Source organism: Oncorhynchus gorbuscha, linkage group LG18, assembly GCF_021184085.1.
Source record: "Oncorhynchus gorbuscha isolate QuinsamMale2020 ecotype Even-year linkage group LG18, OgorEven_v1.0, whole genome shotgun sequence".
Classification (NCBI taxonomy): Eukaryota; Metazoa; Chordata; class Actinopteri; order Salmoniformes; family Salmonidae; genus Oncorhynchus; species Oncorhynchus gorbuscha.
The window spans coordinates 28,343,470-28,362,153 of NC_060190.1; the positions used below are offsets into that span (position 1 = coordinate 28,343,470).

The 18,684-nt window shown below is 42.4% G+C and overlaps 1 protein-coding gene across 3 annotated transcripts in view; it reads left to right on the forward strand.

Annotated features, from left to right (window-relative positions):
* The window catches only part of LOC124002620 (TOX high mobility group box family member 2-like), a 147,504-nt gene that overhangs the window by 45,090 nt on the left and 83,730 nt on the right, over positions 1–18,684 (forward strand). For 2 of the 3 annotated variants that reach the window (XM_046310174.1, XM_046310176.1), the window contains exon 2: positions 8,584–8,679. The exons of the other annotated variant lie outside the window; for it this stretch is intronic. In XM_046310174.1, coding sequence (XP_046166130.1) covers positions 8,584–8,679 — 96 coding nt within the window. The remainder of the gene's footprint in view (positions 1–8,583; positions 8,680–18,684) is intronic. 3 annotated transcript variants of the gene reach the window in all.

Here is an 18,684-nt window from a genome sequence, read left to right on the forward strand (position 1 = left end):
TATACTTTTTTGATTAGGCTTCCATCAGGAATTCATCTTTGACTTCTCTCAGCCAACGCAGATGTCAATAGAAGAGCTCATTATACAGATTACTAATGTAATACATGACCCTACTACTTATAAGGGTACGAGGGTTCACAATGAAGTTTGAGGGCTTCTGCCTGTGCTGCTTTCTGACTGGCAGACTTGCTCCACGGACCATGGAAGCAATTTTTTTGTTGTATCTTCACTCCGACAGAACACAGAACGACCTTGGGAGCGCTTTTGCCTGGCTGATTCATAAGTCAGCGAAGGAAAATGAGGTTCAACCCTTCACGTTGCTTATTTTTAGTGCAGTTCGCTCAGAACAGACAGCCGTTCTGTATTTCAGTGTAAATACAAATCAAAAAGATTGTTAAGAGAGACAAGTCCAAGAGAGTAGACTACTATCAAACACAAAAGCAAAATCGAACTCCCAAAAAAACAAATCAAACTCGATATTACATAGACGTTTGGTTGTACACTGAGTATACAAATCATTAAGGACACCTGCTCTTTCCATGACATAGACTGACCAGAGGAATCTAGTTGAAAGCTATGATCCCTTATTGATGTCACCTTTTAAATCCACCTCATTCCGTGTAGATGAAGGAGACGGTTTAAAGAAGGATTTTTAAGCCTGGAGACAATTGAGACGTGGATTGCGTATGTGTGCCATTCAGAGGGTGAATAGGCAAGACAAAAGATTGACATGCCTTTAAACAGGGTATGGGAGTAGGTCCCAGGCGCACTGGTTTGTGTCAAGAACTATAATGCTGTTGGGTTTTTCACGCTCAACAGTTTCCCGTATGTATCAAGAATGGTCCACCGCCCAAAGGACATCCAGCAAACTTGACACAACTGTGATGAATTGAGTCTGTTCTGAGGGCAAAGAGGTAGGGAGGGGGGGGGGGTGAAACTCAATATTAAGAAAGTGTTCCTAATGTTTGGTGTTACTCAGTGAATAAGATCAATCACTGGATATGTGCCTTCAGTGTCAACCTCAAAAGGCAATGTACTCGACCGTGTATTACTTTCTGCCGTTGTGTGAGTCGAGGCGAGGATCTTTCTATACCTCTCGTCAAGGCCAATTAAAGTACACGCAAGGCTATACCACTCACATGCTTACGTAGCTCAGCACTCTGTCTCTCGCGAACGCTATAGATAAGTGCATAATAAAGGGATCCGGAAAGCAATGGAAGTTGTCTCTTGTCACTTGCCACTCAAATCCTCAATCTTTGTACGGTGCCGTCTGACTGCTGTCTTACTCTGTGAGTAGACTGCATAGTTAGGATACAGTACACAGTGACAGGGGAATGTCTACGGAGCTTTGAACTGGCTACACGACAATGATTCGCTAAGAAAACAGATGGTTGCGAGTAGATTTAGGTTTGGGTGAAAACAGGGGAGGCTCTTTTGTGAGGGAGGAACATGCAAACGGTAGATTACTGGAATGCAGTTGTTGTGTAATGAAAGCCAGTAGAATAATCCCATAACAGACTGGGAAAAGCAAACAGTGGAAATGGAGATGTTTGAGTGTTGAATTTGTCGAAAGAAAATGGAAAAGTTTGGCTTTTAGCCTTATTTTGCGAGAGAAAGATTTGTGTCTTGTTGGGAGACAATTATTGAAAGTGCTACATTTGTCACGGGATAACTGTCAAAAATTCAACGTAATCGCTTCAACAGAAAGTGTTTCAGAGTTTGTTCAGGAATGTCCTTGCTAAGGTTATGTGCTTGGCGTACGTGCATATGCAATTACTGTACATATTGTAGTTTCAAACACATAAAGTTGACTTCTCTCCCTTTTCAGGGTAGTTAATATGCTGACAAAAGGTTGAGTTGATTTTGTTTTCCAAGAGTATTGTAATGGTGCTTTGAATGAATTAACATAATGAACCTAATAACCTCCATAGTCTAACATAGTCCAATTGTGATTATTTTGCTCAGTGGACAATATATCTGACAGGCCGGTGTGAGTTGCTGATCTCAGCTATATCCTCTGTTCCGTGTCTGTGTATCTAGCTGACACAACACACACACGCACACGCACACACACACACACATATGTACGCACACACACACACACACACACACACACACACACACACACACACACACACACACACACACACACACACACACACACACACACACACACACACACACACACACACACACACACACACACACACACACACACACACACACACACACACACACACACACACACACACACTTGCGCATGCACCATGCTAAAGCAAGTAATGCAAAGACCCACAGCAATACATTGTGCAGTTTCTCTGCTACAGAAGTAGGGTCATATGGACAACAGACACCAAAGGCATAACAACACACGCACGTACACACACATCTGTACAATATGCAAACAAACACTCAAATGTACTTCTCTTGCACTTTCAAAGAGCACATATTCACTTAATCAGAACTGTTTAGACCACAACAAAAACCTGAGATGTAATTTGGCTTCCGACCAAAGCCTCTTTTTTATTCGTATTTTTCGTGCTGGGAACGTAGTGTCCCCTCTGAGCTGTTGAATGCATAACAACACACACACACACACACACACACACACACACACACACACACACACACACACACACACACACACACACACACACACACACACACACACACACACACACACACACACACACACACACACACACACACACACACACACACACTGTACGGTACTTTGGTGGTTCATTACCGAGATGTTCTTTTGCCTCTATTGACCGCGGAGGAATTGGAAATGCGCTCAATCACAGGGACAGTAGACTACTACCCGAAGCTGGGGCTACACAACCTAAAACACCAGCCGTGTTGTACTGTGTTATAATGTAAGTCCTCCGATAGCTAACGTATAGCCCCATCACTGTAAGAAGAAAGCCTCAACTCAATTATCATGAAACATATTTTGACATCAATCGGAAGCAGTGACTTCCCATTATGTACGCCTAACATTTCATGACTAGAACCAAGTGAATGTATTCAAAATAGATACTGAAATATGTAATTGTTAAAGGTCCAGTGCAGTCATACATGTGGTTTTTATATATATTTCCACACTGTGAGGTTGGAATAATACTGTGAAATTGTGAAAATGATGATAATGTCCTTTCAGTGTAAGGGAAAGAGACAGGTTAAAGAAGGATCTTTAAGCCTTGAGACATGGATTTTGTATGTGTGCCATTCAGAGGTTGAATTGGCTAGACAAAATATTGAAGTGCCTTTGAACGGGGTATGGTAGTAGGTGCCTGGGTTCCTCCACACTCGACAGTTTCAAGAATGGTCCACCACCCAAAGGACATATTGCTAACTTGACACCACTGTGGGAAGCGTTGGAGTCAACATGAGCCAGCATCCCTGTGGAACGCTTTCGACACCTTGTAGGGTACAAGTCAATATTAGGAAGGTGTTCTTAATGTTTGGGACACTCAGTGTAAAGTATAGTAGTCAACCAGAAAGTGCATGCTTTGAGGAAGGTGCGTGAGTTACAGTAACAACGACTTGATAATGAATGTGATATTTACAGTAATCACAAGCACACCCACGTTTCTCAGGTAGTAGACGGTGGCTTTTTTGGTTACAGGAGTAGGTGTAGTCAAGTCAGATCACTAGATCAGAACATGAGTCTATAGAGGCTTTCTATGGATTGAGGCATGTCCTAACATGGACACAGTAGGACTGTACAGTAAGACTGTGAATCCCCTGTAAGAAGATACCGTTGACAGGTACAACAGGGGGAGACAGACTCAGGGGCAGAAACAGCAGCATTGGAGTGTAGGTGTTCACGTCAGTGGCTACTCCCTCTTCACCCCCCCTCCCCATTCTCTCGAGTGTTTTGCGTTATCCTAATTAGAAATTCCCCCTTCGACCAACTGAAATTGAATTGCCGTCATTTGCATAATGATAGCTCACTGGGCCCGCGGCCAATTCGCCATGAGATGAAATATAGCAATCACTTAGAGAGTGTGTGTGTGTGTGTGTGTGTGTGTGTGTGTGTGTGTGTGTGTGTGTGTGTGTGTGTGTGTGTGTGTGTGTGTGTGTGTGTGTGTGTGTGTGTGTGTGTGTGTGTGTGTGTGTGTGTGTGTGTGTGTGTGTGTGTGCGAGAGAGAGAAAAAGAGAGAGAGAGTTATTTTTATTATTGTATTATTGCTCGGAGGTACAGTATGTCCTCAATATGACAGGAGCTGGACAATGTAAGGACGGATCTGGATTCTTCTGGCATTTGAGATGTAGGCTTCTCTATACTTTCAACACATGCACATTTGTCTCTGTATTTTTACTATGTTTCATATGAATCTCTGGCTGCGTCCCAAATGGAACACTATTCCCTATACTGTAGTGCACTTTTTAAATGTATCTCACTATGCAATTGACAGTGCTCGTAAAGTATTCTTCACTATAGACCATCACAGTTGTGTTACTAGCATTTATGTACCACTCTCTTGGTTATTGTCCTTAACGAGCGTTCTCAATCTCCTATGTGATCCTAAAAATGCACACAATTCAACACAAACCCATGAATTCCAAATCATTCATTCAGCACGTTCTCAATAAATCCCACTCTGGACTGATGATTTAGTCTGTCTGGGGGCCTTGGCTATGACTTAACAACCTGCCAGCTATCAGGTGTTCGAGACAGCCATTTTCTCCTCGGGGGACACTCACTGTCATTGGCCTCTGTTAAGTGCACAGCCCCCCTCTCATTAAACACAATGCTATATAGCTAGTGTTTACATTATTGGGACATAGACTAATTCATCACAGTCCTCTTAACCTCTAGTGACACCCCATCCCGTGAACGGGACCGTTGTCATCATCTGTCACTAATTAGCATAACGCAAATGACATAAATCTTCCTAGAAAATATTCCTATTCATGAAAATCACAAGTGAAATATATTGGAACACAGCTTAGCCTTTTGTTAATCACCCTGTCATCTCAGATTTTCAAAATATGCTTTACAGCCAAAGTTAGACAAGCATTTGTGTAACTTTATCGATAGCCTAGCATAGCATTATGCCTTGCAAGCAGCAGGCAACTTTGTCACGAAAATCAGAAAAGCAATCAAATTAAATCGTTTACCTTTGATGAACTTCGGATGTTTTCACTCACGAGACTCCCAGGTAGATAGCCAAAGTTTTTTATTTCCCAAAATATTATTTTTGTAGGAGAAATAGCTCTGTTTGTTCTTCACGTTTGGCTGAGAAATCGACCGGAAATTGCGGTCACGACAACGCAGAAAAATATTCCAAATTAGCTCCATAATGTCGCCAGAAACATGGCAAACATTGTTTAGAATCAATCCTCAAGGTGTTTTTCAAATATCTATTCGATAATATATCCACCTGGACAATTGGTTTCTCAGTAGAGGTGATTGGAATAATGGCTACCTCTGTACTTTACGCAAGATTTTCTCTCCGGGAGCATCATGTGACCACTTGCACAATGTAGCCCCCTACTGGTATTCTTCAACACATTCTTCAAGACACCTTGGGGAATACGTAGAAAGCGTACGCTGGTTCATAGCACATTCACAGCTCAATGGAGATTCATTGGCACGCAGCGCTTTCAAAACCTGGGGCACTTCCGGATTGGATTTTTCTCAGGCTTTCGCCTGCAACATCAGTTCTGTTATACTCACAGACAATATATTTACAGTTTTGGAAACGTTAGAGTGTTTTCTATCCAAAGCTGTCAAGTATATGAATATTGTAGCATCTTGTCCTGACAAAATATCCCGTTTAAAATGGGAACGTTTTTTTCCCCAAAAATGAAAATACTGCCCCTAGAGTCTCAACAGGTTTTAAGGCCTGTTTAAGAGGCTGGTGTTGAAGAGAAATGGAGCCGATGTCCGGTATCATGGCTGATTAGCACTTACTGTAGCTTAGCCTGTTGGGTTTATGGATGTTGTGTGTTTGTGTGCTGCTCCAATGTGTACACATTTCTTTGTTGGCTAGCTGTTAGCATTTAGCTCTGCATTTTGGGTTTTATCGGTGTTGTGTATTGCCCCATCCTGACACATTTCTTTGTTGCTATCTTTTACCTGTGCGTGTTGGTACTATGGGTGTTGCGTGTTTGTGTGTTGCCTCACGCTATAACATTTCTTTGTTGGCTAGAGGTTTGCGTATAGCTGTGCATTTTGGATTTGTGGGTGTTGCGTGTTGCCCCATGCTCACTCTTAATTCTTTGTTGGCTAGCATTTAGCATTTAGCTCTTCATTTTGTGTATATCGGTGTTGTGTGTCGGCCTATGCTCATTCAATTCTTTGTTGGCTATTTAGTTATGTCAGGAAAGGAAACGTTAAAAAAAAGTTTAATTGTTATGAGCAATTGTGTTGCTTTTTTTAATGTAAACTATAGGAATTACACATCAGGTTGCATCCCCCAAGCTGTGTCTGACAAGTTACTCTGCCTTACTTCGCTGAATCCAATCAAGTGTCACTTTTCTTTGAGACAGCATTATTTGAAATATAATATTTTCCTTTTTATAAAAATGTATTCACATTATAGTCGATTGCATTTCACTGCTTCGTTTTCACACTGCACCCGGGTCAGTCAAAATGTTTACAGGCGTTTCGCTATAAAGTCCCAAATGGCACCCTATTCCTTTTATAATACACTACATTTGAACATGGCTCATATATCTTTGGTCAAAAGTAGTGCACTAGGGAATAGGGTTCCATTTAGCATACACCCCTTTTCTCCTGTACGTTCCTTTTGTGCGTCTTTGTCACCAGCATGTGACTGACAAGAAAAGAGTTGCACAGCAAGCCCTGATTGGTCTGTGGACATTCTCTCACTTCGTTGTTAAATATACATGTTCTCACTGCATAGCAATCTGGAACCCTGCCCTTGAATGTGTGTGTGTGTGTGTGTGTGTGTGTGTGTGTGTGTGTGTGTGTGTGTGTGTGTGTGTGTGTGTGTGTGTGTGTGTGTGTGTGTGTGTGTGTGTGTGTGTGTGTGTGTGTGTGTGTGTGTGTGTGTGTGTGTGTGTGCGTGCGTGCGTGCGTGCGTGCGTGCGTGCGTGCGTGCGTGCGTGCGTGCGTGCGTGCGTGTGTGTGTGTGTGTGTGTGCGTGTTTGTGTGTGTGTGGGGGGGGTGAGTGAGTGAGTGAGAGTGTGTGAGTGTAGAGTTATATTTATTATTGTGATATTTGTTCTGGACTGCTGCACTGTGTTTTCCCCCCTCGCATGTTAATCCACATCAGAACATTGTATGCATCACATTGGGTAAACCCATTAACTATTGCACTGACTACTGTACACAATACACATCTGGTCGAATTACATACCGATTTACACACTACAAATCGATTTCTCAGCCACTCACCATACCAGAAAAGAATGTGCTATCTAGAACCTAAAAGGGTTCTTTGGCGGTCACCAATGGAGAACCCTTTGAATAACCATTTTTGGTTCCAGGTAGAAAACCCTTTTGGGTTCCAGGTAGAGTGTTACCTGGAACCCAAAATGGTTCTCAATGGAACCAAAAAAGGGATCTATCAGGAACCAAAAAGGGTTCTCCTATAGGGACAGCCAGTTGGACCATCACTGAGGTTTGTTTCTTATTGTTGTCAAACTATTTACTGTAGCAGTGTTTCGCCTAGGTTTTCTACACCGTTTCAAACCTAGTTTCCTGCAATTGTACACATTTTACCAGGGCTTATGCCGTGTTCTTATGCTATCTGAGTGACTCAAACATTATAACAAAATCAATGGGGGCCCCATGTCTTGACACTCTGGGAATTGTAGATTGTCCTTGACTGTCTACTTTTTATTTTTGGATTGTTAGTAAAAACATATATAGCTCCATTATGGTTTCTACATACATTATATCTGGTTTTAGTCTTTTAAGATTACACTGAAAACGTTTTACCATCCCAAAAATGATTGGGGGAAAAAGAGAGAGAGAATCTGCTCATGGGATGTCCCGCTGCCCTCGGTGGTTGCAGCGTGGAGCCCATTGAGGCGAACACTCCACTGGCAGGCAGGGCCTTGTTGTGAGTCATTAGATTCCCAAGTACCCAGGCTCCAGAGCTGCAGTGCCAACCCTCCTGCAGCGTGTGTTTTCCCACACAAACATTGGGGAAGGGAGAGTCTCCAAACTGCGTGGGGACTGGGGATATACTTACTCTCACTACACATGAGTCTTAAATGGCACCTTATTCCCTATTAGTGCACTACTTAAAACAACTATTCAAAGTAGTTAACAATATAGGAAATACTTTGCCATTTGGAACGCAATCAAGGATGCTGTATGGGGCAATTTCAACATGGCTGCCAATGCCATAACTTAGATAGGGGTGGGTGTATGTGTAGACATCAATACGGAGTGGATGCTTGTGCTTGATGACAATCTACCCAGATCCTAATTCTGCTGACCTCTTGCATCTGTGTGATGCAGATGTATTGTAGGTTGCATGCCTCAGGCCATGCAATAACCGTGATCATTCAAGAGATGGGTTTATTGAGTGAAAACATGTTCAAAGTAGATTTCTCCTTCTCTCTCTCTCTCTCTCTCTCTCTCTCGCTCTACAGAGCAGATACGGTGTATCAGGCGACCACAGCGTTCGACTCTACAGCTCCCTGCCCATGCGCCCTAACCCCGACGGGAAGAGACTGCCCTCTGCTGGGGTGAGAGAACGCTCCCCTTATCCCCCACCTTACCCCTCCACCCCCCTTACTCCCCTCCCCACACCTCACCCCTATTAGGGACACAGTTAGTACACAATTATACCCTACAGCAGTGACATCCATAAGAAGCCAGTGATGTGGCACCACGAGACTGATTGGGTGGTTTTGTGGTCTTCAACTGGTAGCATCTTGTGTTTTTGTATGTGTGACTGACAAAAACACATTCCCCACAAGATATTGTACTGTGCTAAACACTCTATACACTCTCCCTATGGAGATGTGCTTCAGGACTCATATGCACTAACTGTCTCAGAATAGGAAGGCTAATCTAGGATGGGTTCAGTCTTTTACATCACAATCAATAAGAGTGGGGACGTGATCCCAGTTCAGCCACTCCCTTCCCAGATCAGCTCTAGACCACTTGAACTCTGTCCCTAAGTAACCATCAGTAGCTCAGCTCATACACTGAGGAAATCCACCCAAAACCACTCATTCCTTTAATTTACAGTGTTAAATAACACTAATATGTGAGAATAATATTGTTTAGTGAACAAATGCTTCATTTTGGTGTATATAATGTTGGTAGTTACATGGAAAATCCATATGGTAATCTGTTGCAGCTCAAGTTGACTGCAAAATCCACAATGCAATGCTCTCTCTATGGGCTGGCTGGCTAGCTAGCTAGCAAACACAATAATAACACACAATAATACCAAAGACAATATCAGCATGTAACGTAGCTAGTTAGCTGTAAAATCGCCTAAACAAACTGCACTATCAATTTAGGAGTCTACAGTCTCACCATGTTCAACCTGCTGATCGATGTGCCTCACAGATTGGGGTCTAACATTCACAACGGCAGATATACTTTTGAGGAGATGGGAAACGTTGCCCGTGCCCCATCTCATTGGGCCCCGCGGTGAATTCTGGCCGATTCGAGGACAAGGAGTGAATGGGAGTCTAGTGGGCGCTAGCTCAAAAACCCAACATTAGGACGAATTTCGTCAAAAAGAAGTACAACATCAGAAATATTTTCCAAGATAGGAGATAATTAACTTGCTATCTGTATTATTGTATAGCTTAGGAATCATGACATTACGTACTTTCGAGGAAAATAGGCATGTTTCTCGACATATACACTGACTTTGAGAAGGGATTGCGTGACGATTAGCTTAGCAACTGTGTGGCGCAACATAAGAACGTGAACGCGATTGGTCTACAGTCTGCTGGGTGTGGGAGTTATACATTCCTTCATTCATTGGATTCCTGTTTTCTTTCTATATATCTCTGGCATCTGCACCATGCAATGCACCCAGGTTTAAAGAGGCAGACAAATAGGAAAAATGTGCTAGATCCTCCATTAACTTACAAATGTATCGAGCTAGGAATATCGCAGAAATGTGATCAATGGCTCCTTTGAGAGAAGACATCCTCCTGAGTTGTGACATTGTCCAATATTGAAGTCTGACATGTGTGGTAGAGGTTTTCCCAATCGAAAAGTCATATTGCTATTAATTTCCAGTATAGTGAGAGCGATTTTATCACAGTGATACGTAATACCGGTTGGATTTCTGCCTGCTTGAACGCCAATAGCTCAGATACATGTGAAAACATGAAATGACCCAGTGAATCAATAGAACATCGCTCAGAGAAGCAAAAAAAATACCAATATAACATTCAAAATGAGTGAACCTTTCCTTTAACTGCAGTACAGTGGGTTAGCCAGTGCCTACATGACCATAACACCATCTTACCACAGAACCAAGGGGAATCACACCCCCATCGTTTGCATTGACTGTAGTGCTGTCAATATAGGCTATCTTTGTACACATCTATCTTTGTACACATCTATCTTTGCGCATATCTATCTTCTATATCTTAATAGATCATTAGCAATGCAGTCCTCGCTTTATAGCTACAGTTGGCAGGTGAACTGTGATTGAGAAATATAGATAACCTTTGGTGGTAGCCTCCTCGCCTCAATATAACCCCAATGTAACAATCATTTTACACTCGATTTAACTACCGATTCAATTACATGAATCCAATAACAGTTTTGTGAATGAGTATGAGGGGTTGGGTGCAAGAACTGACAGGTCGTTGAGAGGTGATACTGAGTTCATTGCACAGAGCCTAATGGTGCATCGACAATATCTTCATTTGACATTGAATTCACCTTTGTTGACAATTCAATTGAATATTCACCAACTTTTTACGTTGATTAGATGTTGATTTGATGTTATGTCAGGTTTTTGCCCGTGGTGGGGTTGACTTTGATGAAATGACAGCAAGTCAACCTTTTTGTTTACGAAACCTGGATAGAAGCCTAAGTCTGGGGGAAAAAAACATCTCATTATTTTAAAAAGCCTGACTAGCAATTTCATTATTTTATTCATTTATGTACCGAAGGACAAACATTTAAGAACAATGCATAAGAGAGATTTTAATTTCAAATGTCTTCTCTTCCACACTAAATCAAGCTTTTCTTTCTGAATTATCTCGCTGCTCAGCTTCAAGGCTCAATGTTGAACAGTGCAATATTGTTGGTGGGATCCTTTTTTAATTACAATAAAGATTGTATTGATGTTTTCGACCACATGTCCTCAATAATTTATCAACTGGAAGACTGCTAACAAAGTGTTTCTAAGAAAGCCATCCGGTTACAGGGCCAAGAATCATACGTTATCTAAAGTGAATATTGTAAATGGTCCTCTGTGGAGCGCCCACGTACAAATCATCCTAATGACCTACTTGTCAGGGGGGCTGGAGGTAGTAAAGATATAGATCCACTTCCATTTGACGCTCTGTCGCTAGAATTAATATGTACAGGCTAAATCTGAACATCGGAATTGTTTATAAAAGGGTGAGGGAGCGAGGGAAACAGGAATCGTTTCCTAAACATTCAACTAGCCTGGATTTCAACAGCCGATGCGCTTGTACATCTGATGATAGTGTCGTGTGTTATCTAAAACCATTCCACAAAACATAGTTTACTTTTATTCACATGTCGAGTTATTCAAATGAAAAAGCCACACCAAAAAAAGAAAAAACACAAAACGGCATGCCATGTTTTGTCTTTTGATTTTATTTTGTCTGTTACTCCTGTCTTTGAAGTATTGCTACCAAACTGTAACTGCATGGAGAGTGCAACCACTTAACAGTGTGAAGGAAACCAGACTTTTTTCCATTGTACTTATCAGGTGTTGTGGTGAGAACAGTACTTTCAGGGTGCAGTAAGTTTGCAGCCCCGTTCATTTCCCCTCCTTGCTCTCTATCTCTCCATCTCCCTCTCTCTACCAGGGGTTCAGTTAATTGTGGGTTCTGCGCTGCTTCCGCCCTCCCCCTCAGCCCCCTTTTCAGCCAAAATAACCTCACTCAACTCAACTCGTGCTCTTCACCTTTCTCCTTCCTGTCAAGGTGCACAGAGACCCCACCTCCCTCCTCCACCCCACCCCCACCCCCCATTCTTTCAATGTCTTTCTATCGTTCCTAAATCTGGCATTCTTGTTTGTTTTTTTTACCACCAACAGGAGGGCATGACCTTAAGGTTGGGTTGTGTTGCTAACCTCGCGCTTGCTTACATGAGAGGTGACGCTTGAATGGTGGTGGTGTTGACCTTAACCTAACGAAGACCTATTGTTGCCCTCACCAATGACACTACTACTACTGCAGTGTCAGCTATCATTTGCCCAAGTTGTTGGTTGGGTTCACTTTGTAAGGCAGTTGAACTAAGCTCATGAGCATTTATTATAGTCCTGGCTATGCATTTAGTGGCTACTTTATTAGGTACACCACAGTGAGTAAGTTTACATACACAGTAGAGGTTGACCGATTAATCGGAGTGGCCGATTAATTAGGGCTGATTTCAAGTTTTCATAACAATCGGAATTCAGTCATTTTGGGCGCCGATTTGCCCCCAAATGTTTTTATTTATTTTTATACCTTTATTTAACTAGGCAAGTCAGTTAAGAACGCATTCTTATTTTCAATGACGGCCTAGGAACGGTGGGTTAACTGCCTTGTTCAGGTGCAGAACGACAGATTTTCACCTTGTCAGCTCGGGGGATCCAATCTTGCAACCTTACAGTTAACAAGTCCAACGCAATAACGACCTGCCTCTCTCTCGTTGCACTCCACAAGGAGACTGCCTGTTATGCGAATGCAGTAAGCCAAGGTAAGTTGCTAGCTAGCATTAAACTTGTCTTATAAAAAACAATCATAGTTGATGATATTACTAGATATTTTCTAGCGTGTCCTTCGTTGCATATAATCTGACTGAGCATACAAGCATACAATTATCTAAGTATCTGACTGAGCGGTGGTAGGCAGAAGCAGGCACATAAACATTCATTCAAACAGCACTTTCGTGCGTTTTGACAGCAGCTCTTCGTTGTGCGTCAAGCACTGCGCTGTTTATGACTTCAAGCTTATCAACTCCTGAGATGAGGCTCGTGTAACCGAAGTGAAATGGCTAGCTAGTTAGCGCGCGCTAATTGGGACGGAAGCTATACTGTTACACTGGCAATACTAAAGTGCCTATAAGAACATCCAATAGTCAAAGGTTAATGAAATAAAAAATGGTATAGAGGGAAATAGTCCTATAATTCCTACAATAACTACAACCTAAAACTTCTTACCTGGGAATATTGAAGACTCATGTTAAAAGGAACCACCAGCTTTCATATGTTCTCATGTTCTGAGGAAGGAACTGAAACATTAGCTTTCTTACATAGCACATATTACTTTCTTCTCCAACACTTTGATTTTGCATTATTTAAACCAAATTGAACATGTTTCATTATTTACTTGAGGCAAAATTGATTTTATTGATGTATTATATTAAGTTAAAATAAGTGTTCATTCAGTATTGTTGTAATTGTCATTATTACAAATACAAGCGCAAAAAAATTGGCTGATTAATCGGTATCGGCGTTTTTGGTCCTCCAATAATCGGTATCGGTTTCGGCTTTAAAGAAAAAAAATATATTCGGTCGACCTCTAATACACAGTAATAAAAAGTAAATAAATGTATATGTATTCACTCCCTTTGCTATGAAGCCCCTAAATTAGATCTGGTGCAACCAATTACCTTCAGAAGTCACATATTTAGTTAAATAAAGTCCACCTGTGTGCAATCTAAGTGTCACATGATCTGTCACATGATCCCAGTATATATCCACCTATTCTGAAAGTTCCCAGAGTCTGCAACACCACTAAGCAAGGCATACCACCAAGCAAGCAGCACCATGAAGTCTAAGGAGCTCTCCAAACAGGTCAGGGACAAAGTTGTGATGAAGTACAGATCAGGGTCAGGTTATAAAAAAATGTACAAAATTTTGAACATCCCACGGAGCACCATTAAATCCATTATAAAAAATGGAAAGGATATGGCACCACAACAAACATGCCAAGAGAGGGCCGCCTACCAAAGCTCACGGACCAGAGAGGCAACAAAGAGACCAAAGATAACCCTGAAGGAGCTGCAAAGCTCCACAGCGGAGATTGGAGTATCTGTCCATAGGACCACATTAAGCCGTTTCCTCCACAGAGCTGGGCTATACGGAAGAGTGCTCAGAAAAAAATAAGCAAACATATTTGGTGTTCACCAAAAGGCATGTGGGAGACTCTGGTCAGATGAGACAAAAATGTAGCTTTTTGGCCATCAAGGAAAATGCTATGTCTGGCGCAAACCCAACACCTCTCATCACCCCGAGAACAACATCCCCACAGTGAAGCATGGTGGTGGCAGCATCATGCTGTGGGGAAGTTTTTCACTGGCAGGGACTGGGAAACTGGTCAGAATAGAAGGACTGATGGATGGCGCCAAATACAGGGAAATACTTGAGGGGAACCTGTTTCAGTCTTCCAGAGATTTGAGACTGGGACAGAGGTTCACCTTCCAGCAGAAAAATGACCCTAAGCATACTGCTAAAGCAACACTCAAGTGGTTTAAGGGGAAACATTTAAATGTCTTGGAATGGCCTGGTCAAAGCCCAGACGTCAATCCATTTGAGAATCTGTTGTATGACGTGAAGATTGCTGTACACCAGCGGAACCCATCCAACTTAAAGGAGCTGGAGCAATTTTGCCTTGAAGAATGGGCAAAAATCTCAGTGGCTAGATATATAGCTTATAGAGACATACCCAAAGAGACTTGCAGCTGTAATTTCGGCAAAAGGAAGCTCTACAAAGGATTGACTTGGGGAGGTGGGAGAATAGTTATGCACACTCAAGTTTTCTGTTTTTTCCTGTATTTTGTCTTATGTGTTTCACAATAAAAAATATTTTGCATCTTCAAAGTGGTAGGCATGTTGTGTAAATCAAATGATTCAACCCAACCCAAAATCAGGCAACAAAATAGCAAAAACAGTGGTTTGCAGAGTGACATCTCGGGAACGCACAACTAGACGGTCCTTGTCACGGATGGGATATTGGAATGGACGACCACACCGGGTTCCACTCCTATCAGCTAAAAACAAGAACAAGCAGCTCCAGTGGGCATGCGATGACCAACACTGGACATTGAAGAGTGGAAATACATTGCCTGGCGAATCTCAGTTCCAGCGAATCTCAGTTCTTGTTGCATCATCCTGATGGCAGAGTCAGGATTTTGGCGTAGTCTAATGTTAATCGTACTAAACTCAGCAAAAAAATAAACGTCCCTTTTTCAGGACACTTGTCTTTCAAAGATAATTAATTAAAATCCAAATAACTTTCCCATGCTTGTTCAATGAACCGTAAACAAATAATGAACATGCACCTGTGGAACGGTCATTAAGACACTAACAGCTTACAGACGGTAGGCAATTAAGGTCACAGTTATGAAAACTTAGGACACTAAAGAGGCCTTTCTACTGACTCTGAAAAACACCAAAGGAAAGATGCCCAGGGTCCCTGCTCATCAGCGTGAACGTGCCTTAGGCATGCTGCAAGGAGGCATGAGGACTGCAGATGTGGCCAGGACAATAAATTGCAATGTCCGTACTGGGAGACGCCTAAGACAGTGCTACAGGGAGACAGGACGGACAGCTGATCCGAACATCACACCTGTGGGACAGGTACAGGATGGCAACAACAACTGCCCCAGGTACACCAGGAACGCACAATCCCCCATCAGTGCTCAGACTGTCCGCAATAGGCTGAGAGATGCTGGAGTGAGGGCTTGTAGGCCTGTTGTAAGGCAGGTCCTCACCAGACATCACCTGCAACAACGTCACCTATGGGCACGAACCCACCGTCGCTGGACCAGACAGGACTGGCACAAAGTGCTTTTCAGCAAAGAGTCTCGGTTTTGTCTCAGCAGGGGTGATGGTCGGATTTGTGTATATCGCCGAAGGAATGAGCATTACGCCGAGGCCTGTACTCTGGAGTGGGATTGATTTGGAGGTGGAGGGTCCGTCGTGGTCTAGTGTGTCACAGCATCATCGGACTGAGCTTGTTGTCATTGCAGGCAATCTCAACTCTGTGCGTCCCTCATGTGGTACCCTTCCTGCAGGCTCATCCTGAAATGCAGCTCCAGGCTCATCCTGAAATGCAGCTCCAGCATGACAATGCCACCAGCCATACTGCTCGTTCTGTGTGTGATTTCCTGCAAGACAAGAATGTCAGTGTTCTGCCATGGCCAGGAAAGAGCCCATATCTCAATCCCATTGAGCACGTCTGGGACCTGTTGAATCGGAGGGTGAGGACTAGGGCCGTTCCCCCCAGAAATGTCCGGGAACTTGCAGGTTCCTTGGTGGGAAAGTGGGGTGACATCTCACAGCAAGAACTGGCAAATATGGTGCAGTCCATGAGGAGGGGATGTACTGCAGTACTTAATGCAGCTAGTGGCCACACCAGATACTGACTGTTACTTTTGATTTTGACCCCCCCTTTGTTCAGGGACACATTATTCAATTTCTGTTAGTCACATGTCTGTGGAACTTGTTCAGTTTATGTCTCAGTTGTTAAATCTGGTTATGTTCATACAATGTTAAGTTGCTGAAAATAAACGCAGTTGACAGTGGTCTAGATAAAGCGCGTTCAAGTGCAGGCATGCAATTACTCTCACTGCCACCTGCAGCTACATTGTGCCAAAAGTCCAAGGTTACAAATTGTACCTTTAATGGGGTTGAACAACATGTATCCACAGTATGTCTCAAAGGATGTCAAATGAATGAGGCATCACAGGGATTGTGGAATAAGTCACAGTTATGGATGAGTGAGAAAAGAAACAGCAACACATAATTCTTAATGGGAAAGTTAAGTATTTTAAAACTTAGATGGTTCTTTACCCTGAAAGTAGCTACTGCTGGCTTAAATTAGTTGAAGATTATAGTGTCAGTTTAAAGAAAACCAAACCATGGATTACTGTTTCTCATGGCTCATAGACTACTTTCAGGGTGAGGAACCATTTTAACATCAAGTTGTTAAATATACTGAACTTCCTCTTTCACGCTCGAACAGTGCTAGTCAGTCTGAGTGGCCAACAGTCCTTATCTAATGGTAGCAGAGACAACACTGTTGGTAGCAGAGACAACACTCCACAGCATGTGGCTTTGTCCCAAATGGCACCCTATTCTTTCTCTATTTCGCGCACTACTTTTGAGCAGGGCCTATAGAGAGCTGGTCTAAAGTAGTGCACTAAAGAAGGAATTTGATGCCATTTGGGACAATGGAAATGCCTCTGCCTCAATACAGTAAAACACAGTAGCTCAGTGTGCAACATACATGGCCATTGATTGTTTCCCTGCTCTGGGTAGTGTTAAAATCACCACTGTCTGGTGGGAGTCTTACTACTGTTTTGGTGTTGTTGTTTTAGCTTCTCTAACTCTGACAGGTTCAAGGGCTCATTGTCTTCACCTGGGATGACAGGTTATTTTCAGGATAAAAAAAAAATGTTTCTCTCCTCTCGTTCTTTCTTTTCCTGGTTGATTTGGAGAACTTCCATAGTCAATTATGTAGAAAGTCAGAGATGGAGTGTGCTCCAACTGCCATATTTTGGTGTGCCATATTAATATTGCATGAGCACTATCCTGTACAGAATATCTAAGAGACCGCCTATTAGAGCCAGCAGAGGAAGAATACAATATGGTGTGTGTGTGTGTGTGTGTGTGTGTGTGTGTGTGTGTGTGTGTGTGTGTGTGTGTGTGTGTGTGTGTGTGTGTGTGTGTGTGTGTGTGTGTGTGTGTGTGTGTGTGTGTGTGTGTGTGTGTGTGTGTGTGTGTGTGTGTGTGTGTGTGTGTGTGTGTGTGTGTGTTTGTTTCTGTGCACACTGGTGATCCTAGGAGGTTGTCGTTATAATTAACATTATCCAGATTTATTTTGGTGTCATAAATAAGAATGAATCATTTTTGTTTGTTTTTGTTTAATATCGCTGTGTTTGTTTATCTCAATGTAGTTCAGATGGCACATCCATCTTTGTTTCCAACGCAGCATGAGTGCAACTCTATGGTAATTGGCTTAGAATGGAAAATGTCACTAAACAAACAAACAAACAAACAAAATCATGTGCAAACAGATACTATCCGTAAATAAGTGAACAGTGATGTTTTTCTTCTTCTCTCTCTCCATTCGAATCGGCAGAACCAAACAATCTTGTTCAGGATCATGAAAATAATTACACTCTACCGTAATAATAGTGATCTATAAAGGATTTTGTCACGGCGTCACTATATTTGCTGTTTGGATTAAGATCAATGGTATACAGTGTATACTGTTGCGGTCAACACTACAGTCCTCCTTGGTTAAGACAATTCCTACGGGTTCTCTTGGGGTTAAAGACATGTCCTCCGACTTTTCTTGGGGTTTGGCATAGATGTGGGGGTCGTAGTGGCTGTTTGGGCGGTAATACTGAACTGGCTTCAGTAGTTTAGCAATTGCATAGCGTCACATACCTGGGTTCAAATACTATTTAAAATAATTGTAGATACTTTATCTGTACTTGATTACAATTGCGTGGCTTAATGGACCAATTAAATAATCCCAAAACTGCAAACCCCACCCATCCGCCACTCCAGGCAGGCT